Source organism: Syzygium oleosum, unplaced genomic scaffold (genome assembly GCF_021117445.2).
Source record: "Syzygium oleosum isolate NSW1041296 unplaced genomic scaffold, Sole_v2.1 Sole_v2.20, whole genome shotgun sequence".
Classification (NCBI taxonomy): domain Eukaryota; kingdom Viridiplantae; phylum Streptophyta; class Magnoliopsida; order Myrtales; family Myrtaceae; genus Syzygium; species Syzygium oleosum.
In genome coordinates this window covers 925,313-949,573 of record NW_026607504.1, presented here as the reverse complement: position 1 = coordinate 949,573, position 24,261 = coordinate 925,313, and the positions used below count along the sequence as shown (strand labels likewise).

Sequence of the window (24,261 nt, the reverse complement as noted above, 5' to 3'; positions counted from 1 at the left end):
TTTTTTTTTTGGTTGGGCCGTTGGCCGTCCCAGTTCTCCCGCACTGCAGTTGTTGCGGCATGGCTGCAGCCCCCGCAGGCCGTGTCTTTGTAGCCTGCGGCTTTTTTTTTTTTTTTTTTTTTTTTTCGCAACGGTTCGGGGCGGTTCAAATTTTTCTGGAACCGGAACCGGGACCGTATGCCACGGGCCGGTTCCGGTTTCGAACCGCGGGCCCGGTCAACGGGTCGGGCCCGGGTTTGACCGGGCCGGTTCCGGTCCGGTTCCGGGCCAAAATCGGCCCGTGGCCACCTCTAGGTGGGAGGAGGGCGACCGGTGGTGGGAGATGGTGGCCGGTGGAAGGCGGCTGGCGATGGGAGGTGGGCGGCGATGGCGAGAGGAGAGAGGCCGGGGGTGGAAGGCGGGTGGCGGCCGGAGATGCTGGTTGGTGGTATGGCCGCCGGTAGGGGGAGGAGGGTAGGCGGCGGCAGGAGACGGTGGCCGGCGGCAGCGGCCAACGACGGGTAGCGGCGATCGGCGGGTGGCGGCGGCCGGCGATGGGCAGTGGGTGAGCGACCGGCTAGTAGTGAGGGAAAGTGATGAGAAGAATAAAAAAAATTTGTTTCTCATTTCTGTTCCAGAAATAGAGAAGCTAAAAATTTTAACTTCTGATTTTTGTTCCAAACCTATTTCTGGAACAAAAATTTATTCCAGAAATAGAAATTGGAATTTCGTTACCAAACAGATTTCTGTTCCAAACCTATTTCTGGAACAGAAATAGAGAAACAGAATGGTTACCATTCGCAACCTAAATATGCTCGAACTGAACTTTTCCAGCTATCTATACATAAGCCGACTTGACCAGAGAAAATGTTTCGAGCCTAGATTAGGCCAAGCCTACTCGAGCATTGACCCGGGAACGGAGGGGTCATGCCGGGCACGAGCCTGCATAGGGCCCAGGCAGACACGGTCCGATGGCCATTCCTAATAAAAAAAAACATTTTTACACATGTAAGTTAGATCCTGAAAAAAAAGAAATTAAATCCTGAAATCAAATCGAGATCAAACTGATTTCCTCTATTCAAACAATCCTAGCAAGTAGGAAAGGCTTTCATTTGTGAATCCGGCCCATCACAAGCCCAACTTCCAGCATACCTTAAAGGCTTAACCCCCCCACGGCCGCTCAAGCGGACGACTCCGCCACCGACCACCGCCACCACCACCCAGCGCGACACCTCGAACTCGCTTCCCTCGATCGCCGTCGACCTCGCCGTCGACCTTGCTCCGCGGCGACCTGGTAGGTTTCAACCTCGGTCATTGTTTGCGCGTGGTTTTTTGGTGACTCGGAAGTGAAATGGTAGTTGTTCATGTTTGGTAAACCTGCGGAACAATGGTTGTTGTTCATGTTTGGTAAACCTCCGAGCGTTTCCCACTTTTGAGATGGACCGGGGACTGATTTGGCGTGGATGTGTTTTGATGGTCTTTGTTGTTGATTGGGAGCATTAGCGGATTTTATAGCCTTTGAAGTTGCAGTAGACATAGTTGCGAAATGGCCCCCGGTGCAGTGTACTGAAAGCAAAATTCGCCGCCTCTTTTGCTTTGCTGGGCTATTTCATTCAATCCTTACCAAATGGTATGTCTTGGGTGTGCCTTAATTTGAAGAAAGTGAAATTAGAGTACCTTTGGATTCTTGCAGAATGTAGTTCAAAGCGAGAGGGGATAGCTAGTGGTGATGTTTTGTGCCCAAAAAGCTTGGGTTCATCTCGCCAGGAGATGCGGATTTGGAGGGGTGAGATCGTGTTCCGGCTCCGGCAGCAAAAATGGCGGTAAATCCAGCACCTCCATCGCCAATTCTAGCAATGGCGGAAATTCTGAATCGAGCATCAGCACTTACAACGAGGCCTACAGGCAGCTGGACAAGCTGGATTTCATGACTGCTGCCAAGATCTTGTTCACTGGTCCCCCGAAGAAAAAGAAGTTCGGGTAGGTTAGGTCTAGATGTTCCTTTTCGTGATTATGGAATATGCATTTCTCGCTTATATTGCTCCACCAGACACTATGATGCTCTTTCTTGATATATTAAACCCGGGTTGTGTTCTTGTCATAATTATTGAAGCCAACGTGTAATTTGAATCGTATGTGAGATGAAACTGGGAATGCATATTATAGGAATCTTCATAATGCTTAAATGTACTCGGTCTGCAATTTGAAATACTTCAAATTCTTCCAGTTTTATTATTTTTTTCTCACTTAATGTCGAACTTTCTTTTTTGCATGGTCAGGATTGATTTCCATCTGGTACAGCTTTTCTTTGCCTGCATGCCTTCACTGGGTATTTCGAAGTCTACCAACTATCGAATTTCAGATTTACAATGTTGCCTGTTGGTTTGGTGCTCCTGTCTTAAAGCAAATGGTTTGTGTGACAGCTGTTTACTTGGTGGCCCAGTATGCTCGATATGAAATAAGAAGAATGGAAGCTGTAAGCCACACCGCAGTTCTTGCCAGTCAATAATTTATTACGTGCATGGAGACTTTCAGTCTGCTTCTTTCTGTTTGACTTGTGAAAGAAAAAAGGAGGATGGTTTGTGTCTCGTCGGAGTGTTGCATGTGTGATGATGGCTAATTAAAGGGTTGAATCTGTTCTTTCATATGCTCAGTTTGAATCTCCAGCAACCTAATCTTTGCTATACCTATGGTATATCATTTTGTTGTTTTTGTCACTATCTCAGGAACTGGAGCAGAAGAAGCTGGAAGAAGAAAAGAAATCGAAAGAGATGGAAATTGACACTCCAGAAGAAACAAAAGTGGATTCAGAAAAGGAGCTTTCTGAGGTAAAAGTGAGACTCGACAAGCTGGAAGAGGCTGTGAAAGATATAGTTGTTGAAGCAAAGAAACAATCAGGTGGCAGCTCTCCTGCAAAGCAGGAGCATGCAATGAAGAAAGAAATTCAATCATCGGCCAAGCCCAGCACCGCAGAACCAGAACCTGGAAAACCTGTGGTTAAAATCAATGATGGTAAAGAAGAGGGAGGTGGTTCAGCTTCAGTTCCTGTTTCTTCTTAAAAGGATCAGACCAATTAAGACCCAAAATGGATGAGACTTCCGTGACGCTAAGTTTGAATGAAGTTTTTGCCAAGACCGATTTCTTTTTTCTGGAAACAGATGCGCAAATTATGCTCCGGCTTAACAGAAATCCATGTCCAAAAGTTGCTTAACAAAGGTACAGACAGGGGAACTGACATGCCTACAGAGATAGTTTTCTTATTGATCTGAGCGGTTGTTTAGTCTGGCAGCCTATACTTACAGTATCAAGAGTTGATCGTGTGCCATGGGCTAAATTTCGGAATTTTCGTCCATCATCTGTCCTTCTTACTTATTTAATGAGAATATTTGAATAGCCTTTAGGTTGAATTGGCGGAATGCTATTATTTTGTGATCTGGGTTGTCTTGTTTTCTGTGTAAATCAGGAAGTCATTGAAGGTAAACTCATATTTTTTGGTCATGATATATGGTATATGAAGAAAGGCTGGTGATTTATGGAAGAATGATGGTGAGCAGAGGTTAATGTGAATAAAGGAACAAGTCAAGTGGCCTCCTCTGTGAATGGATCCCGATTCCTTGTAATTCTATTTGTGCTTGATATCGAGTAACTAGTTCCCTAATGCTGCATTGTGCAATATGCATATCTACAAGGTTCTGAAGAATCTTACTCATTTTGAATGTGATATAAGTCTAATCACTTGTTACCCTTGCAAACTTTAGTTGCTTCCTGGTGCTTCATGGTTGCAGTAAACACGCCACCTCCTCTCACACAAAAAAGGCTGCTATTAAAACTTGCCATATGTTTCTTTAAATGGAATTTACTATCAATTGAAGTAAGCATGGATGAATATGTGCTTCCAGTCCTACTAAATGATCAGTTTGATCCATTTATGAGTTTGATTCTTCACGCACTCTGAAATGTTGATAATTGAAAGTAGAAACAAGGAGATGTGGGAGGGAAAACCGTGTGTGCAATCCGGTCTCCAATAATTTAAGATCCTTCAGTTTGATACATTTGTGTTAAAACATAATTTATAGTGGCATGGTCGAGCAATCTGATTCATGGATATAAAAAGTCGATGTGTAATTATTAGTCTCCCTCAAGTAATTTAAGAAGTAATGCCCAACTTGTAGAAACTAACAATCCATTACACGTATTAGGATGATATTACAAAAGTGAGGACCATTTTCTGCACTAAAGCTTTCCACCTAATCTCAGCCAATGATGACTCCGTTTTGAACACAGACATCTTCCTACTTGCAGTACTTTTTTGGTGTTTCTTGCTTTAACTACAAAATAATTCGCTTCCTATTTTTGACACGAAAAAAGGGACTTTCCACCTGAAATGCCAACTTTGGTGAGCATTCGCGACTTGTAACTTTCCATTATGACTTGCATCTAACTCAATCATGGTCCTCACTATTGTCGGATTATTGGGGCAATTAACTGTCATAACGATGGGACTGTTCCTGTCACATTAACTCTTGATTGTGGAAAATCCGAGGTGCATTATGACTAATGAAAAGATATAACTAGTGCCCAACAGGGTTTGATGTGGGCCTCCTGCTTTGATGGCCACAGTCAAGAAATCTTATTAGGTGAGAAATCAAATGAATATGCAGATTTTACCCAAAGTTTGTATATGGAAAATGATGTGATATCAGAGCTTTTGTGGGCCATTCATCTCACATGGCCATACCAAACCAAAATGGTCTATAATCAACTGTAAGTGGGTATCTGTAATGCTATTCAGACAAATCACAACCATCCAACTCTAATATGTTCTTTCTTGAAAAGCATTGCGGATTTAGTGTTTTATGACAACAAGAGATGACAAGAACATGCTTTCAGATTACACCCCTGCCAGTGTGGACCAACAGGTCCGACCGAAACTAACAATGTATGTGAAAAAAAGCTTTCTGTTCTTAATTAAAAAACTTTTGTTGCATGTAATGTTCTGGAAGACTCGTTCTATTCTTTGTCCCTCACTCTCCTTTTAAACTCCAACTAGTGTCCTCCACTAATTTAATAGCCGCAAAATTCAAGTCTTAACAGGTGAATGCAATGTTTACAAATGCCCTTTGCACTGGTTGTCTAAACCAGTTTTTACAGCTAGCGATCATCCATGAAAATCTCTTAATATTGTGAGCGGTACTGTAGCTGTTAAAAATTGAGTTGTTCGTCTTGTGCTTATCACTTGATCGGCTACTGTTAAGAAAACTTAATTCTGAATCGAGAAACTCAGATTTCCAGCCTATAGGAGACAGTAGAAGCGTACTAGAAATTAGTCTATCCCACAGTGATTTATGTCTATACTCAGAAAAGAATGTACAGAATGATAAAACTAAAACAAAATAAACCAACTTTGCCTGAAGAAGTAAGATAATGCCAGTACTTTTGCTTGGAGAGGGCAAAAAAAGGGGAAAAAAGGAAGAGAAAAAGCAGCTCAGAGTTTCAGGGACAAGTCAATGGTCTGCACTTCATCTTGTTTGGTATCCAAATGGTTCACACTGCCCCACCAGAATCCTCCCATCCCTTCAGCAGCAGAAGGAATCTTCCTGACTCCATCGAATCTGCCGATCCCGGAATTTGATGATGATCCTGTGGTGGTTATTCCCACATGAAAAGAATCCTGTACCACAAGTTTTCCAACTGCAGGCTGCTGATTCAGTGATTGCCGAGTCCACCCGTCTTGCCCGTAAGTGTGAGACGGCTTGTGGATCATAGAATGCACTTGAATGCCAAGAGATCTGTTATAAGAGCCATGCAGAGGCAGGGAGGCCATGCTGGAATAACCAAAGCCACCGATTCGGTGACGCTTTGCTAGCGTCCGCTCTCGCTTGTGCGCATTCTGGTGTCCTCCGAGTGCTTGAGAGCTGTAAAATTTCCTCTGACAATAGTTGCATGAAAACACTCTTGGCTCGTTTTCACTACCTTGAAGGGTGTCTTCAGAGTTGCGAGGTGAATCAGAGTCGAAACCTCGGATGAGATCCAGTTCCGGATTCGACCCGCGACTGGAATCTTCCCTAGAGAGGCTTAGATCCAGGATAAGAGCGGAATTCTTGCTTTCTCTGTCTCTCTGATAATCTTTCTCTAGTTGTTGCATCCCCTCCATTGAACTTCAGATGATATAGGCTGATGTTGGGTTTTCTGAATGACCTGCTCTCACTTTGGAGGGTACGTGTGGAGGAAATTAGCAAAAGCAATTTACTAGTTATGTGGCATGGAGATAACCTTTTTGTAGCAGAGAAATATATTCAAATTCAAAAGCTTTTTGATGGGCCAGTGATAAAAGCTCTGAGCTATGTATGGAAGGAACTGCTCCTGTTTTGCAGTTACAAGGTCTTAATATAGAAAAACTAGGATACGAGGACTAGGACATTTTTGGAAGAGAGAGAGAGAGAGAGAGAGAGAGAGAGAGATGTTACAAACTCTTGATTGAAACTCATGAGCGATATCGGGCACATATCCTTGTATGCACTAAAAACGTGTACATTTATTCTTCTCTCTGCCTCAAACTCTCTGTCTTCTTGCCATTCATGTGTTTGTGTTTTGCGGTCCTCCTTTGTGAATGTCCGTGGCTGCGTCATCAAACATTAAAACCAAGACCGAATAAATCCGCCTTTTTGGCTTTTGGAGTTATGCGAGTCTTGGAATAGACTCATCTTAAAAAAGATGTGGCTTTGTAAAGTTTGGCACCCGAATGAAGGATATGCAATATCTTCACAGAAAAGGTCGTGTCCTTATCTTGCGTAAGAGTTCATTCATTGTAGGAGCAATCACTTGTCCATACTTTGCACTATAGTATTTCAGTGCACACTAGAAGTTAGTGGGTGCCTACGCAAATATAGTTTAAAATAGGTGCTGTTGTTCATAAAATAATCACCATTTATGAGTTGTGGACCAAGATAGTGTCATCATTTTGAAGTCTCAGCAGTCAGCACAGTCTGTGCAGATAGCCAATCTCTTGGGTCAACTTATTAATTCTAAAAGTTCTGCTGGTCAAGCTTCTGATTAGGTTTTTTGATGATTGTTGCTTTACAATTGCAGATTATAGACCCCGAGAGCATAACAATGATCTCCTTGTTATTGCACCGGATGATTTTTGAAAAGGTTAAAGCATATTGAAAATAAAAGCTCGCATCAGCTGCTTGGGAGATGCCATCCGAGAAATCACCCGAAGGGGTTCTCGTACTAACCAGCCTTAGCTAAACTAACTTCCTTTAACCTTAATCTTTTGTTAAATTGCCATTTCATCAGTTCATGGGAAACTTCTATTTCAAGTTCAACTAAAGCAGGAAAAACTATGGAAATTTCTCAACATCTTCCTCTCTCCAAACTGTGGCACCAGAAATTGCCACGGAAAGTTCGTCGACATGTTTCGCACATAGAAGTGACATATATTTGTAATGATCAGTGCACATTGTTAGGTAAGCTGCCACGCTGAGAAAGTTAGAGGCTACATATATGTATCGTTTTCTATGCCTAGGAATCTGCTTTAGTCAATAGCTAATCCTCTGTGAGCTAGCAGAATTGAAAGTTAAATACAAACCTCTGCCTTTCTTTTTCCATCTTAGTGGTCTCCTTGGGAATCAATTCATAGACATTGGATAGCAAATTGAGAGTTGGAAACACGGGTTGTACAGGTAACTCTTTTTCGGTATGTGTCCTCTCTGCATGCGTAATGAGATAGTGACAGAAAGCTGTCACTTGTGTCTGTGTTGGATTTGAAGTCTGTAGGCCACAGCTTTGCAAGAAGACAAATACAGGTAGATGGAGTGGAAATGTCAGAATTTACCTAGAAGACGTTGGGCATCAAAGTGCTTCTCCATGGTAACTGGCTAGTGTTCCAAGGGTTCTTCAGATGAACCATATCAATTTCATCCATCAAATTGCAGCGAGCGTCTTTACCGATGATTTAATGATACAAATATCAATTATCTACAGATAGATCATGTCCATGTAGATCTTATTACTCAGAGAACATTAGAAACAGCAGAGTGACTAGGATGCAATAACCAGAGTCCAAAGTCCAATGAGACAGTTGCCATAGCATGCTTAGACTAAGGTTACTCTATTTGACTCTCATACATCTAACTCGACTTCTAATTACATGGCGGTTTGAATATGATTTCTTCCCCTCTCACCACGGGTAGTTTGCATCTAGTAAATAGGAACAAAGACACCTAAGATTACCTTAAAAGTTTAGCATCATCTCCATTGAATGCCATGGAGCCATTATCAAAATTGTATAGGGCCGTGTGCTCGTAGTTGCAGTTTGTCTTGCAATTACTGGGTGCCTCCCTTAGTATTATACGCTGTCCAGTAATTTCGCAAGTTATGACCTAGAAGCAAGGGTAGAGAGATAGGTATCTGTCAAGAGTGAATAAGTGTAAAGCTGTGCCTACTTTATGTGATTTTTTCAGACCAACATGACCTGATTTTGACAAACACCTAATTATGACTCCTAAGACCCTATCATCGTCACTTCAACTTGGGGCATTCTTCTCGAAGTAAACTAGTTTTCCATTGGCCTTCAGGCCTTGAATCCTGATTGAAAGGAAGACTGGAAGTACAAATCCCTCTCTTCAAAACTTTTGTCTCTATTGCCCACACTACCAGTCAACTTGGGGGGGGGGGGTGTGGTCTCCAATCAAAAACTTCATGTGCACAAATGAAAAGTCCAATTCAATCCACATGGAAACAGAAGATTCGTTTGTCGTCTCGCAGTGGCAAAAGTTTAGTTCACAAACAAGTGGCAGACAGGTGGATGGAGGAGTTGATGGAAATGGCCCTTAACATGCTCCCGGATTGCCGTCCTACGCATGTTAATCCTCATCAATCATGCTCATTTTCCTGAAATTAAGCCCCAGATAAAACAAGAGCTGAGACAAATTGTTTGATCAATCAGGAAGAGTGAATGATGAGCATGCATAACAGTCTTAACTGGTTGTAAAAGCACTTGCTTTTGAACCGTTTGATCTTCTCCTGTACATATGTTAAACATGATTTGTTAGGCGATGTTAAGCCTGCCTTGTCTAATCAAATTGGAACGAGGTATCTCTCTAGATTTCTCTGTCGGTTCATTTTGTATATTTAAAGTTTGTCATATAGTTTTAAAGTTACAGGAACTTCAACCTTATCGAACCGAAGCAGTGACAACTTCTCTTCTCCTTAGCACCTGAAAGAAATGGAACCCCATCTCTTTAACACCTACCCTCGGGCTTTTAAAGGTTCTGCAAAGGTACAGAGACTGAGATGTCATAATTTCCACAACTAGAAACCCACAACTATTGTTTATACTATTGAAATTGCAGTTCTATGATGACCCTCAGAGAATGTCATTCTCTCTCTCTTGATTTATTTCCCCGGATTATTTAGAACAGATGTACAGCAGAAGTGTAACAGAACGTCTCAAGATTGAGACGTTCGAATTAGGCCGGCCTTTGACAAAGTCCTCTAATTATTGAACTCCCTAGCCAATCATATTGAACATATCATTTTTGCAACGTATTGAATAGGAGGGAATCAGTGGAAGTACATGTCCCCAAGCAATAAGGATTGTCCCTTTCAGATTTGAACATCAGGCACCAACCTAATGTACATGGAACTCTTTTCTCTAAAGGGTGCGCGCGCGCATCACGGTGTCGCCGCATCCCCCTTCCTTGCCTCTTCCTTGCAAGTTGAGTGGACCTTGGCCAGCTTTATGTCTTGGAGAGGTGGTCCTAAGAGTCGGTCACTTTCTGGCTCGGTTGAAATACAGATGTACTTGTAATGGTATCTTCTTAGCTTATTCGCTTTCAGGTTTCAGCCTCACTTGACGGCCGACTTGGAGAACAATTCTACTTCACTCATTTTAGTGGTAAGATATTAAACGGAAGTTTTTCTTTCCACACGGACATCACAGGTATGCAAGTGAAATAATCTTTTTTTTTTTGTCATACAAGTGAAATAATCTAAACAAGCTCGAGTGTGACATCAATGAGAGTAAGTTTGAATGCGCATTTTTTATTGATTTACCAAGTGAGAACAATTAAAAAGTTATAAATGTCAACAAAATCCTCATAGCTGGAAAAAAATTACGGCAGTGACAACACCATCCCTACCGCCAATTCATCCTCAAAATACCAAATCAAAATCCAGGTCAAACTCAAAACATTTGACAAAAGCATAGTTCCAACTCGATAGAGTGAAGATATACAAACGATATGCCGCACTGCTCATAAAGCGTATCATCATGAATATCCCTCATAACAAACATTGAATTTAATATGTCCTGTAGCCTTGCAACGAAAACAGATTCCCCAGGCAAAGGCAAGTAAATGACTAAACAGAATGTGCTGTAGGTTTTCCCAGTTGTTGGTCAAAGTTGGGATTGCCTCAACACCATTATGGCATTATCACATTATTCTCTTCAAGCAATGGGTAATGGGGAATGAGTTCGAAAGCTCTACAAAGATAATGGTGGACCCAAAAGCCTTGAAGTGCATCGGGTATTGTCTCTATAAACAGTAAAATGCAGATACAGAATCCATTTGGAGGATAAAGAAAAGGTATAAAAAGACAGTTGAGGCATTCTAAAGAACAACTAATTACAAAACATCGAGAAATTGACCCATACTGACAACCACTAGTAACGCTAAAAATGACATCGTTACTTCCTCAGCCAATATATAAAAATGAGAAATGTGCAAATAGAAGCAACAAGAGAGAGTATAATGGTATCCATAGACTTTTTCCTCTTTATTGCCGAGAGAATTTGATTAACCTGCAGCAACATACCAGAGACAAGTACATCGGTTCATACAACACATGTAGAAATATTACATATGAGCTAAGAAAATATAGAACCATCCGTCCTTCATACTTGATCTATTACTTACATAGATTTTGCTTCCCATCATGTTTACCCTCTTAATATCGATATCCTTCAGGTCTTCTTTTGGTTAAACTAAGAAAAAACTTATTCAAAGGCACTATAACTTTTTACATTATGACATCACTATAACGTTTTGTGGCTTCATATGCAACCATTCTTTCAAGTCCCCAAGGGTGTTTTTCCTGATACATATATTGATGTTAGCATATTTAAATATTAAACTATGCCTTCATCTAGCAGCTTAAACCTTTAGAACAGTCGGTTGTGATCCCATAAAATCTCACAGTATCAAAACAGGATGGTCCTGAGCTCAGATCATTCCAGATCTCTTATCTGCCTCCTCATTAAATGTTTTCATCCTTTAATCTTTGATCAAAGTCCAGCTTATGTGTAAGAGAAAGTATTAGAGTGTTTAATTGTAAATCACGCATTTATCTTACAATTTAGACTTTTAGCACATTTGGATGTGTTCCATAAAATTTTATAATTGAAATGATCACTTACCGATGGGAGGCGGCTGCCGACATTGCTAAGTTTTGAATTGATGCCCCCGAAAGTGGAACGTTGCAAAACAAGGGCACCAATTGTTGCTTGTGCTTGGGATATGACATTGTCCATCTGGAGCAAAGGAACATGTTCAATAAGCTGGTCCAACAAATTACCAAGGCTTTTCGTTTTGCCAACAATTCATCCATACAAAGTACCTAAGTTAAAACCTATATTCTTACAGTTGGGTACAAATTGGCATTCCCACACTACACCGAACTGATCACCTAAGGTTGTCCAGCCAGTGGCTTACAAACGTATAGCTTCATGCATCCACTGATACAGTAAAAAAAAGCAATAATCACAAAAGAACACGTGGACAACCATCACGTTATTTGACATTAAGGAAGCCCAGGTGGTGAAAGAGCAGATGAAACTAAAAATTGATACTAAAGAAACTGGGACAGCACATAATCAGATTCTACCCAACATAGCAAAAGCAAAAAATATAGAGTCATGATTGAAGCTGATACCTAATGGTGAAAATTCCAGTAGAATGTTTCAAGAGATCTCCATAACAACCACAGGTTATGACTAAAAACAAAATAGCAAACAGTGAAATGACCACGAAATTAAGAGTTGCTGATAACACATACGGGATGTATATAAAAGCCATGCCAAGCTGTTCTTGTCGTAAGGTCATACCATAATGTCAACACCCTATAAGATGAAAAAAACTACATGTGACACCTCATCAACCAAAACAAACAATAACCTCGCTACCGGCACACTGTGCATCATAGTTTATCTTCATTTTCATCAGCAATAAGCAAATTGTTGCACCATAATTTTAGAAGCCAATATTGCATACCTGTCCTGTACTTCTGCCAATGGATGCACGCTCCTTAAGGAGGGCTTGCTCTGGAGAACCATGGCCATCTTCCAAGTCCAGCCTTGTCCTATCAAACTCCCTAAAATCCTCAAGGAGTGAAGCATGCTCTTGTTTAGCTCTTAGGCTGGATCGAAGTCGATAGAACTCCTGCATTGATGTAAATTAAGGTAATTCGGCCAATTCAGTGAGGAATAGAACTGGAAGTTCATGGGAGAAGTTTCCTCAAAACCCAAATGAGTCGTGATAATTTACCCCAAAAGAAAGTTAGTCATGGCAAGATAAAATCCCTCATCCATACTGGAAAATTTGATTAATAACATTCCACATCCCCAACAAATAGGAGATTCCAATGTAAAACAAATTACCCTGGTTCTTCTTACATAGAGCAACCAATATTGAGAGAGAGAGAGAGAGAGAGAGAGAGAGAGAGAGAGAGAGAGAGAGAGAATGCATATAAGAGGGAAAGTAAAAGAGGCTAATTTTATTTTTTGATCAGTTAAAGTGGAAGATACAGGATCAAGAAAGGAGGTATTTTAATTAAACTGAGAGACTTGAGAATGACAAAGTCATGCCCTTCTAAGAAAAGATGGTCATGTCTTGTAATCTTCATGAACTTGAGCATCTCATCTCTAAGTACAAGTGACCTTTTCTATCTCTACTTAATATCCAAATACACTAGAGTGCCAATAGAAATAGGAAGGATAAGTCCGTTAAATTGCCCAACTAAAAATATCCCACTAGAATACTAAACTCTGTTCAGAATGACATATTGCACAGCCATCTGACAAAAACAATAATATTTCAGTTACAGGTACTAGGTACCTAGCAAGAAAATTATCCCCTACAGCCAAGAATAACAGCAAAAGTAAAGAGCAAAATGCAGTACAAATTTTTTATTACACTGGCAATGCTCGCATGAAGGATAATCTGAAAGTCAGGAGGGAAGTATTGAAGTTTGCAGGTAGGCATATGGAAATAAATTATGTAGAACAAGAATGGAGTTGTGACCACTGCTGCAGTCAAGATGCGCCCGAAGAAACATTCTCATTAAGAAGGACATGGTAAAACATCAGCAACTCATGGTAATCTGCAGGGTCTTTAAAATTGGCAAGTTTGGTGAGGGTGCAAGGGAAAAGGAAAAGGAAAGACCTAAGAAGGCAGAAACATGAAGAATATTTTGATCATATTGACATTATGCAAAGTGAAATTAACCTAATAGCCGAAGGCTATGTTGTTACTTTTTATCAAATGGAAAAGAGTGGCGAACGCTGACGTAGCTCCAGAATTTGTGGCACAACGGGTGGATAATGATTTTATCTGCCATCCAGTATGTAGCCAATTGAAGTTAGTGTGATTTATGATTATGTCTAGTCCCCTTCATGAAGCAGATTTGAATCAAGAAAGAAGTGGGCAGTCCGTCTGCCTATTTCGATGGTTTGCACTGATTAAAGATTTGCCAATAATCAATAATTTCCTACAGAAGATTCAACCATTTTTCAAAACGCATGCATTTTTCAATTAGGTTCTTAAATTTGCTCCCGACTTATCCTATGATGCACACCAATCTGTACAATATTGAAGGAAATGATAACTTCGAGTCCCTGATTTGATTAGTCTACTGGGATGAGCTTATAATATACGAGCAATCAAGAAAAATTCTGGCACGGTCCTATTCTATCTTCTCCAGTCTGATATTCTGATGTGCGACCAAAAACACAGCTAAGACTCAAAGATCTCAAGTTGACTGTATATTAACCAACATTGAAGTATCATTCGGCGCTTAGACCAAATTAAATCTCGAAACAACGTCCCTACCAAGCAATATCAAACTGCCAAAAATACCTGCGTAAGATCTTGTAGAATTTCTTGATGCCGTGTCAATGTATGAGAAACCATCTCAGATCCTCCAGATGATACCCAAGCTTGCATTTGTATATTTACTTGTTCAAGCTGTTTCAGTTGTCGATCTATCCCAGTTTCAACATCCGTCTCCGTCGCATCAGCTTTAGAAGAAGCCTTTGCAGAAACAATCCTCCTATACGAATTCATCTGCTCATCCAACTGAGCTTCGATCTTTCTCGCCTACACTCAAAAGGTCAAGAGACATTAGAAGCGAAAGATACATGCAGCAGGGACAGTCATAGGAATCATGATGAGACGGGAAAATAAGATCCAGGAACTGTCATCGAGTCACTCTGACAATTATACTTATTCTAAGGAAATTATAAATGGGTCAGGATGCTCGAGGAAAATAGTAGCTTCGCTAAGTGGGGAACATTAAGATCATTTCCACTTGGGCAACAAAAGGTCATCCTCCCCTCGTTAGCCCTTGTGGTATAATTGTCATTACAATTCACAAACAGCTGCAAAACATTTGTATTAGGAATCCGAACACTCCTACAATCTCTGTGGCGCCTCGCACACACATCCAACATTTCCATAGTCCTTGGCTTTAGAACAGGAATACCGAGCAAACAACTTTGCACTCCCGACGTCTCTCGTGAAACACAATCGAGGATATCGAGACGAAAGTGATCGAAATCCAGCTTTACCGACTTCGCATGTAGATGATCCGGAGTGTCGAATACTCAAGGAACAAAGATCCTAACTTTCCAGAACCGTTCAGTGGAATCCTCACCAGATCGGACAATCAACCTTAATCAACTAATATCCATAACAACTGACTCCACCGTACATCCTAGACTTCTCGTAGATCAGACGTCGGAGACAATAAAACGAAATCCGAGTCAAACGAAATCCCAAATCAAGCAAAAACCCGAGGCCTGACCGAGAGGATCTCCAGCAAGTCAACAAACAAATTCACCCATTCAAACATCAGCTAGGCAAATCGATCCCGACGAGGACAACGAGGAAGAGAAACTAGAACCTGCTTGCGAAGGGCGTCCCATGAGCTCGGCACATCCATGAATCGAACTTTTATCGCCGGAATGAATCGGAGAAGGGCGACGAACGCGACGAGAATCCTTCGTGCTGGATCCCGATGCCGGAACGTTTCTCTGGTTCTCGAAGCAGGATTGAAACGGCAGGTAATCGGAGGTGTTCTTGTTGCTGATTTCGATTTGGGTTTCGTGAACTTCGTCGAGAGAGACGGAGACAGGTCGCCTGATCCTCACCGGCAATTGGCCCAGTTCGCTTCTTCCTCAATTCATCACTTATTTTTTTTTGGGGGGGGGGGGGTTTCTGGATTTCTCCTCTTCTTCTTTTTTTTTTTTCTTTTCTAATTGCGGCAAATTACTTTTTCATTTTCTTGCAAAATTGCCGCCATTTTCCCCCCGACCGGTCGCAAGTCATTTCTTATCTCTACCCTTAATAAATCAACCTCAACCTATACAATTCACATAAATGAAAAATTTATGGAATTCCGTAAAAGTTAAATCCAACGGCTAATTAAGTCTTAAGACTTTCAAATAACATAGTTATGCATTTCCATTAAGTAAGTCCATATTGAGTGATAAATTCTGATGTGCTATTCTTTTTCAAAGACCATTAGTTCATGACTTTTATAATAAATTAGAATTGTGTTCCCCAAAAATTTTATGGACTTGTTAAGCCGAATCCAACTCTAGAGGTGATCAATTCTTGGTCCGGTTCAATAGAATAGATCACTTTTTTTTTTCTCACTGCTTGATACTATATGTTTTGAAACTAGAATTGTGTTCCCCATGCTGATTACACGTAATCACAACGTGCAATTCGAGCCAATGTAACGATAAATTGTGTTCCCAATACTAACTACACACATGTTCTAAAATTAGAATTGTACTCCCTATGTCGACTACACATAATCGCAAAAAAAAAAATATGTAGTTGATCCGGTTCAGTTCTCTCTTAAAAACGGGAACCAGACCGCCTGGACACCGATTCTATTTTTAGGAATTAGGAACCGGATTCAATTGGCCGATTCGATCCGGTCCAGCCTATTCTCGATTTGGGCGGTCCGTTTTATACACTCCTATTTAAATCCATTCAATCCCCCTTTTCTTGAACGGCCAAGATAGAGTGCAAGTATTGAGATCCTTTTCGACAGTTCGGGTTGATTTTTCCATATTAATTACCAATTAAAATTATTATACGATGTTAGACAAAAAAAGAATATCAGATGATAGTTGCCGTATTGCAGCATTGCATGCCCTTGTTTTGTCAGACGCACAAGTGGGGATTGTTAGAATTATTTATTACTTAAAAATTACAGCGAAAAAGATATAATCGGCAGCGTTTATTCTTTTTCGCTTAAACCTCTCGGCCAAACCCTAGTTCGCCGCCAGAAGTAGAAGCACGCATTGTGGTCGTTCTTCTGCGCTCATCCGCCGATCAGGTAGCTTCTTCTCAACCTGTTCGCTGCGATGGTTACCGTTTCACTGGCTCATCGACGCTTGTGTACTGTTCTTAGTCCAGGGCTCTTTGATTTGGGGGAATTCGATGGCGGAGGAGGCGGCGACGGCGGCGGCGCAGCCATTGACGTACGTGCAAGAGGCTATACTAAAGAAGAGGAAGAGCACCGAGGAATTGGCCCTCCGGAGGAGAGCCCAGCTCCAGCTGAGCCAGAAGAGGTCGAAGCAATCCAAGTCGAGCGACTTCAAAATGCCCGAGCAGTTCATCAGAGATTATAGAGACAAGGTACTGTCTCTTTTTTTAACTTTCTACTCTAGTTTGGATATCATCGCGGTGGTTCGTTACGTCCTGTGTAGCTTGTGTGGATGCTTGCGGGTTTACTGGGAATTGGAAACAGTAATTCGTGATTGGGTTCCTAAATCTCAATTATCGTGGAAGAAGGTTGTGTAATTCAATTGCTTAGGCTTGCTTGGCTAGTGTGTGGATGGCTATCATAGTTTGTCCTCTCGGTGTCTATCCGTTTGGGACCGATTTAATAGGTGCTTTGGAGACATTCGTGTATGATGGTGGCTGCTTCGACGGTACAATTGTTGAGAACACTTGACTTTTGCTCTATGAAGAGTCAGCTTCATAGTGTTGGCCACAATGATTTTGGAGGCTAATTGTTCGCTTGTAACGCCTACCCGGTAACCTAACCAGTGGAATAAGAACTTTGCTGAGAACTTCCATTAAGCTGTAGAGGTATTTGGGTATTAAATGGACTTTGTTACACCTTCAGCTTAGTTGGACCCTTTTTCCTCTCATGTTTCAGCCATTGTCTTTGTAACTTTCCTTTTGTTCTTTCCTTTTTTTGGTTGACTATGCTTACTATTGAATTAACTGGTGCTACAACTACAATTTTGCGGGAACATTCAGTGGTTTCACAGCATAGGTTGTTTTTGGTTTCTTGATGATGTCCATGCGGTCCTCTGTTGACTTCTGAATGTGGAAAATAAACGAAACGGGACACAAAATCATTTACCTTACTTTTTTATGTGCAGGAACTTGATCTCATCCGAATGAAACATAGGGTTAAGAGACGAGTGCCGCCTGTAGCTCCATTGAACTCGAAGCTGCTCTTCATTATCCGCATTCAAGGGTGGGATTCTTGCCTAGTGGAGGTTCTTTCTTATGGGTAGTTTGCTAGAGTTGTCCTTACAATCTGAACTCTACCTTCTCCTCCTCCCAGGAAAAATGACATGCATCCAAAAACTAAAAAGATCTTAAACAATCTGAGACTAAGAAGAGTCCTCAGCGGTATCTTTGTGAAGGCAACTGATGCAATCCTGGCGATGCTGCAAAAGGTGGAGCCGTATGTCACATATGGGTAGGCAACTTAAATTCTGCTTCACATCCTTCTTTGTAGTAGTAATTGTCATGTTGCCGACAGCTGTAGGAGCTGGTGACATTTTTGGGGTTTGTTCCTCAACTTGTGGTTCAACTGCAGAAGACTCTTTGAAGTCAACCAAACTGAAATTTTTTAGAGTGGATAGAAATACAAATTGTCTTTTAAGGCCCTGCCTGTTTGGGACCCATGGATCACATGCTGCTGAATATTAGTGGAGCTGGCCTAAAATGCTTAGTAACATCCCTCAGCTTGAGGAGCATTTGATAAGTCATAAGTACTCTTAATAATTCAAAAATACAGGCCTCGACTATTTCCACATCTCCATCTTTGACAGTTCTTAATAAGAATTTATTGGTCATTAATAGTCGTCTGCCCTTGGAGTAGAGTTTACTACCTGACCTTAGTTGAATGTTAGCATCACAATTAGCATTTGAATGCCATCTTCTACATATGCCCTCTGAGTATTTTGACCCCTGTTAATGCCTTCATGATTATCCTAACCTGACTTAGTCCTTTGCACCTAGGCATTTCATGGAGGATCTTTTTTTTTCCTTTTTGAAGGTATCCTAACCTTGCCAATGTGAGGGAGCTTATTATCAAGAAGGGGTTTGCAAACATTGACAAGCAGAGAGTTCCTTTGACGGACAATAACATTGTTGAGCAGGTACTTCATCATGAAATCTAGTCGATGAAATTTGTTCACGAAGCATCTGCTTTCTTCCCTTAATTTTGTTGAGACTTTTCCAATCCCCTTTGTATCATCATGTGTCGTCTTGTGTTTCGTGTGTGTGAATAACCTTCTTTTGGGATTTTGTTTTGAGCAGGAATTGGGCAAGTATGGCATCTTATGCACGGAGGATATAGTCCATGAGATCGCAAATGTGGGTCCACATTTTAAGGAGGTTACTAGCTTCCTGTGGCCTTTTATGCTGAACAAGCCGGACGGAGGCCTAAGAAGAACTAAAAGAATGTACAAGGATGGGGGAGAGACTGGCAATCGAGAGGATCACATCAATGAACTAATCAGCAAATTGAACTAGCATAGGCTGATCTTGCTTGTGAAGACAGACTTGGACTAGTGATACAGTTTTGTAATTTGTGGCTCTTATCTAAATTTTGAAATTAATGCTAGTGGTATTGCTTTCTTCTGTCTGTAGTGATAAAACTCAAGGATAATTGTTCTCCTCCTTCCCTCCTCCTTATTGATTATAGGTATTTGCACTCTCTGTGTAGCCACAACCATGTGGAATGCTGAGCATGTGGTGGTTGCATACCGTTTGTGATTTTGGAATATCTCCGCTGCTAGCTATCATCATCTTCAATTTTATTAACAGAACCGAGAAATATGTCCTCAAACCATTATGAGGCAAAACGTACCGCTTGAAATTAGAAGGATTTGGGTATGTCTTCAGGTACGACACCAGCCGCATAAATTAAGAAAATGCAATAAGATGTTTCAATTTTAGTACTCTATACTCGTTGTTTCGACTTCATAATTTGGGCAATTAAGATTTTGCCACACTACAAGCACTCGCGTTTAAGTTTAATCTACGGCAATTAGCAAAACATAAGATTTGCTTGTGCATCGACTCAAAGAAAAAGGAAAGAAAAAGGCAACTCTCATTTTCCCTCGGGCTACTTCCAAAAAAACACACAAACTTAAGGTCGAGTGATAATTTTGGCCTAAACTTTTTTTAGTTCCGTAAAAAAATACCAACTTTAGATCGAGTGACAATTTTGGTCTAAACTTTTTTTTTATTTCATTAAAAATGACTAACTTTCGCCCTTATCCCAAATTTAGCTCCCCGTTAACTTTCTGTATGAAGTCACTCTTGTTTGAGAAAAAAAGCTATGATCATGAGATTGTCATATCTCTTCCATGGCGTTTGTTGACGGGCGGTAGTATACAACTTCAAATTATGACAAAACAACAAAGTCTGATAAAAGAGATTCAATCTGGAGATCTTTTTGACATGCAAATGAAGTGAAGGAGATGAATAGTTTTACCATTATTCTTCAAACTATGGTTAAGAGAAGATGACAATGAATAGTGTTTTAAATCTAGTCAACAAACTGCGTGGATTTATTGCTGAGGTGGAATAGTTAAGTTGGATAGTTCTAAGACCCCATTTGGTTCGGCTTTCCTAGGAGACTTTGAGCCCCTAAAGCCTTTTGGGAAAAATATGAAATGTTTGGCAAGCATTTTTTAGATTTCATTGGCCCAATGCTAGCATTGAGAATGCTGAAAGCCCAAAGCAGGTAAGGAGGTGCTTTGGGCTTTTAGCATTCCGAGAATGCTATTGTGGGAGGTTTAATGACTTTTTTACTTTTCATTATTGCCCTCACTGATAATTGTGTGTTCCACTTTTGTCCTTAAAAGTTACTTTCATCTATGTGCTCAATGGCTGAGTAGTTGAGGTGAAGTCACCGGTCGCTAGGGGTGCGAATGGTAACCATTCTGCTCCAGAAATCAAATTCTTGCCAGAAATTGATTTCTGGAATTCTTACCAGAAATTGATTTCTGAAGGAGAAATCTGTTTGGTAAAACATGACTAATTCTGCTCCAGAAATTGATTTATGGAACAGAAATCTGTTTTGATTTGTTGATTTTTTTTGCACCTAAAAGAATTTAAATTTTACTCAGAGTGGGTGGCCACATGTATTATAAGCCATTCTGTAAAGTTTTGAAATTTTTGATTTTTTTTAATTTTTTTTTGGCACCTAAAAAAATTTAAATTTCACTCAAAGTGGATGGCCACAGGTATTCTAAGACATTTTGTGAAGTTTTGAATTTTTTTATTTTTTTATTTTTTTGGGCACCTCAAAAAATTTAAATTTTACTCAAAGTGGGTGGCTACAGATATTCTAAGCCATTTTGTGAAGTTTTGAAATTATTTATTTATTTTTTAATTTTTTGGGCACCTCAAAAAAATTAAATTTCACTCAAAGTGGGTGGCCACAGGTATTTTAAGCCATTTTGTGAAGTTTTGAAAATTTTTATTTTTTTATTATTTTTCTTTTTTTAGGCACCTCAAAAAATTAAAATTTCACTCAAAGTAGGTGGCCACAGGTATTTTAAGCCATTTTGTGAAGTTTTGAAATTTTTGATTTTTTTTGGGCACCTAAAAAAATTTAAATTTCACTCAAAGTGGGTGGCCACATGTGTTTTAAGCTATTATGTGAAGTTTTGAAATTTTTGATTTTTTTTTTTTAAAAAAAATTCACCAAATTTCATATTTTCCCGAAATCTGACTTTTTTTTATTTTCTGGAAATTTTTATGAATTTTTCTAGAATTTTTCAAATTTTTATGCATTTTCTGAAAATAAAAATTTGTGAGAAAATAGGGAGAATGCATTCCGGAATCAAGAAGCTACAAAAACTAGCTTCTTTTTTTTGGCCCAAAACACATTCTGGAAGCAAAAACTCATTACGAAACCAAAAAAGAATGTATTTTTACCAAACGCGTTTTGCTCCAGAATGCAAAAATTCCTCCGGAATGCGTTAGGAAATTTTTAACAAACGCATTTCTGTTCCGGAATGCATTCTGAAGCAGAAATTTTGCTCCAGAATGGATTCCATGCGCGCCCTAGGGCGCGCATGAAATCCATTCTGAAGTAGAAATTCTGCTCCAGAATGCATTCCGGAACAGAAATGTATTTGTTAAAAAATTTCCGGAATGCATTCTGGAGCAATTTTTGCATTCTGAAATAAAAATGCGTTTGTTAAAATACTTGATTCCAGAATGCATTCTTGATTCCAGAATGCATTTTTTATTCCAGAATGAGTTTTGGGCAAGAAAAAGAGAAGTTACTTTTTGTAGCTTTTCTCTTCCAGAATGCATTCTCCCTATTTTCTCTCTTTTTCTCACTAATTTTTTTTTTCAGAAAATGCATAAAAATTGAAAAATTCCAGAAAAATTCATAAAAATTTCCAGAAAATAAAAAAATTCAGATTTCGGGAAAATAGGAAATTTGGTGAATTTTTTTCAAAAAATATAAAAAAAATAAAAAATTTCAAAACTTCACAGAATGGCTTAGAATACCTTTGGGCACCCAATTTGAGTGAAATTTAATTTTTTTGAGGTGCCCAAAAAAATCAAAAAATCAAAAATTTTAAAACTTCACAAAATGGCTTAGAATACCTTTGGGCACCCACTTTGAGTGAAATTTAATTTTTTTTAGGTGTCAAAAAAATCAAAAAATAAAAAATTTCAAAACTTAACAAAATGGCTTAGAATACCTTTGGTCACCCACTTTGAGTGAAATTTAATTTTTTTGAGGTGCCCAAAAAAATCAAAAATTTCAAAACTTCACAAAATAGCTTAGAATACCTTTGGCCACCCACTTTGAGTGAAATTTAATTTTTTTGAGGTGCCCAAAAAAATCAAAAAATCAAAAAATCAAAAATTTTAAAACTTCACAAAATGACTTAGAATACTTTTGGGCACCTGTGAAATTTTTTTTTTGAGGTGTCCAAAAAAATAAAAAAATAAAAATCAATTTCTGGAGCAGAATTAGTCATGTTTTATCAAACAGATTTCTCCTCCAAAAATTAATTTCTGATAAAAATTTCGAAAATCAATTTCTAGCAAGAATTTGATTTCTGGAGCAGAATGGTTACCCTTCGCGCCCTAAGGTCAAGGTCGACGGTCACTGAGGTCGAGATCCCATAGGTCGAGGGACGACGTCGAAGTCACCCGTCCTCGTGGCACTTGCTTGGGTCGCTTTGAATGTCGAAGGGCCAGATCTGAGTCGCCCGGTAGTCGCACAACCTTGGCGTTGCCTCGCCTGGCGTCGCGCATCCTCCAGTGCCCTCACCTAGGTCGGTTCGACCGTTGAAGGGCTAGATTTGAGTCGTCCGGTGGTCGCGCAACCTCGGCGTTGCCTAGCCTGGCGTTGCGCATCCTCCGCGGCCCTCGCCTGGGTCGCTTCGACCGTCGAAAGGCCAGATCTGAGTCGCCCGACGGTTGCCCAACCTCAGCGTTGCCTCGCCTGGTGTCGCACATCTTCCGCGGCCCTCGCCTGGCTCGCTTCGACCGTTGAAGGGCCAAATCTACGTGGCCCCGCAGCCGTGCGTCTTCGGCGTTGCCTCATCTGGCGTCGCGCATCCTCCACGGCCCTCGACTGGCGCGACCTCGACAACGTATTGTCTGCCTGGTGTGGCACGATCAATCTCAGGCATCACATGGTAGCCAACACGAGAGAGTTAGTGTTTTGATGGATCGGGGCTTCGGATTGAGGATTTGCAGAGAGATGGGGGATGCTGCAAACTCAAGCCCTCGCTTCAACGAAGAGGATGAACAGTGCCAAGCGTTTTTCTTTTCTTTTTTATTTAATTTTAAAATAATTTGCAAAAAGCTACACTAAAAAGGAAACAACTAATTTGGGAACTTTGGAGAAAGTCTTTGGCAAAATGCAAATGACTTTAAGTTCGAGTTTTTCAAAATACAAATTGTATTTGGTAAGTTGTAACTTAAACGTATGTTGTAAATCAACTTTAGGTAAAATAGCGTTTGGAAAAATTATACTTGCAAGGCACTTTTTATATTTTTTATTAAAAAAAAGTTGAAATCCTTCGCCGGAGTCGGTGAAGGGCAGGCGGCCTTTGGCGACCCAGATTTGGCGTCGGCGGCCGTCGTCTGAGGCCGAACGACGAGGGCAACCCCCGGCGACCACCGACATGGGCCGCCTGGGGTCGAGTGACCCACGATGAGGGTTGCGAAACCCATGGTGAGGGCTGCCGGCGACCCAAATTTGACGCTGCGCGGCCGTCGTCTTAGGCCGGACGATGAGGGTAGCCTCGGCGACAACCAACGAGGGCCATGCGAAATCCAGGCGAGGCAGCCTTGGTCGGTGATTGCCGGGATTGCCTGAGGTCGTTCGGCCTCAAACGATGGCCGCGAGGCGTCACATCTGGGTTGCCGGCGGCCCTCGCCTGGGTTTCGCGACCCTCGTCGGGGGTCGCTTGAACCCAAGCGACCCTCATCGGTGGTCGCTGGGGGCTGCCCTCGTCGTTCGGCCTCAGACAACAGCCGCTGGTGCTAGATCTGGATCGCCGGCGGCCCTCGAGGGTCGTCTGGGTAGCACGATCTCAGCCGAAATCACATGTCACCTCTCCGAGGTTGTGCGAGTTCTCGGCGAGGGCTATCTAGGTCGTGCAATCTCAGGCGGCCCTCGCCTGGGTCGAGTGGCTCATCACGGTGGTCGTGCGACTCCAAACGGCGGTCGATGGGTTGCGCGACCACG

The 24,261-nt window shown here is 41.0% G+C and overlaps 4 protein-coding genes across 10 annotated transcripts; 2 read left to right on the top strand and 2 right to left on the bottom strand.

The window, feature by feature from the left end:
• Positions 1-1,153: 1,153 nt before the first annotated feature.
• On the top strand, positions 1,154-3,520 carry LOC115689140 (uncharacterized). 6 transcript variants are annotated; one of them, XM_056320688.1, is made up of 6 exons: positions 1,190-1,333; positions 1,483-1,609; positions 1,673-1,959; positions 2,259-2,308; positions 2,403-2,455; positions 2,706-3,520. In XM_056320688.1, the coding sequence occupies exons 3-6, from the start codon at positions 1,709-1,711 to the stop codon at positions 3,036-3,038; spliced, it is 687 nt and encodes a 228-aa protein (XP_056176663.1). In that variant the 5' UTR covers positions 1,190-1,333; positions 1,483-1,609; positions 1,673-1,708; the 3' UTR covers positions 3,039-3,520. The 6 variants fall into 6 exon arrangements, with proteins under 6 accessions (XP_030470989.1, XP_056176663.1, XP_056176662.1 ...); XM_030615129.2 differs by lacking the exon at positions 1,483-1,609 and having other exon boundaries at positions 1,154-1,273; XM_056320687.1 differs by lacking the exon at positions 1,483-1,609 and having other exon boundaries at positions 1,191-1,333.
• Positions 3,521-5,293: 1,773 nt separating this feature from the next.
• On the bottom strand, positions 5,294-6,571 carry LOC115689035 (zinc finger protein 3-like). Its single transcript, XM_030614999.2, has one exon. It carries the CDS (start codon positions 6,131-6,133, stop codon positions 5,465-5,467), a length of 669 nt encoding a protein of 222 aa, XP_030470859.1. The 5' UTR covers positions 6,134-6,571; the 3' UTR covers positions 5,294-5,464.
• Positions 6,572-10,497: 3,926 nt separating this feature from the next.
• Positions 10,498-15,476, bottom strand: LOC115689110 (Golgi SNAP receptor complex member 1-1). The gene is made up of 5 exons (XM_030615081.2): positions 15,163-15,476; positions 14,118-14,357; positions 12,255-12,422; positions 11,402-11,515; positions 10,498-10,786 (listed from the first exon to the last, which is right to left on the bottom strand). Exons 1-5 carry the CDS (start codon positions 15,199-15,201, stop codon positions 10,673-10,675), a joined length of 675 nt encoding a protein of 224 aa, XP_030470941.1. The 5' UTR covers positions 15,202-15,476; the 3' UTR covers positions 10,498-10,672.
• A 973-nt stretch (positions 15,477-16,449) lies between these two features.
• Positions 16,450-19,163, top strand: LOC115689129 (60S ribosomal protein L7-1). Of its 2 annotated transcripts, none has more exons than XM_030615114.2 (6): positions 16,450-16,611; positions 16,687-16,913; positions 17,669-17,766; positions 17,857-17,994; positions 18,577-18,679; positions 18,840-19,163. In XM_030615114.2, exons 2-6 carry the CDS (start codon positions 16,716-16,718, stop codon positions 19,053-19,055), a joined length of 753 nt encoding a protein of 250 aa, XP_030470974.1. In that variant the 5' UTR covers positions 16,450-16,611; positions 16,687-16,715; the 3' UTR covers positions 19,056-19,163. The 2 variants fall into 2 exon arrangements, with proteins under 2 accessions (XP_030470974.1, XP_030470975.1); XM_030615115.2 differs by having other exon boundaries at positions 16,477-16,611; positions 16,692-16,913.
• Positions 19,164-24,261: the final 5,098 nt, after the last annotated feature.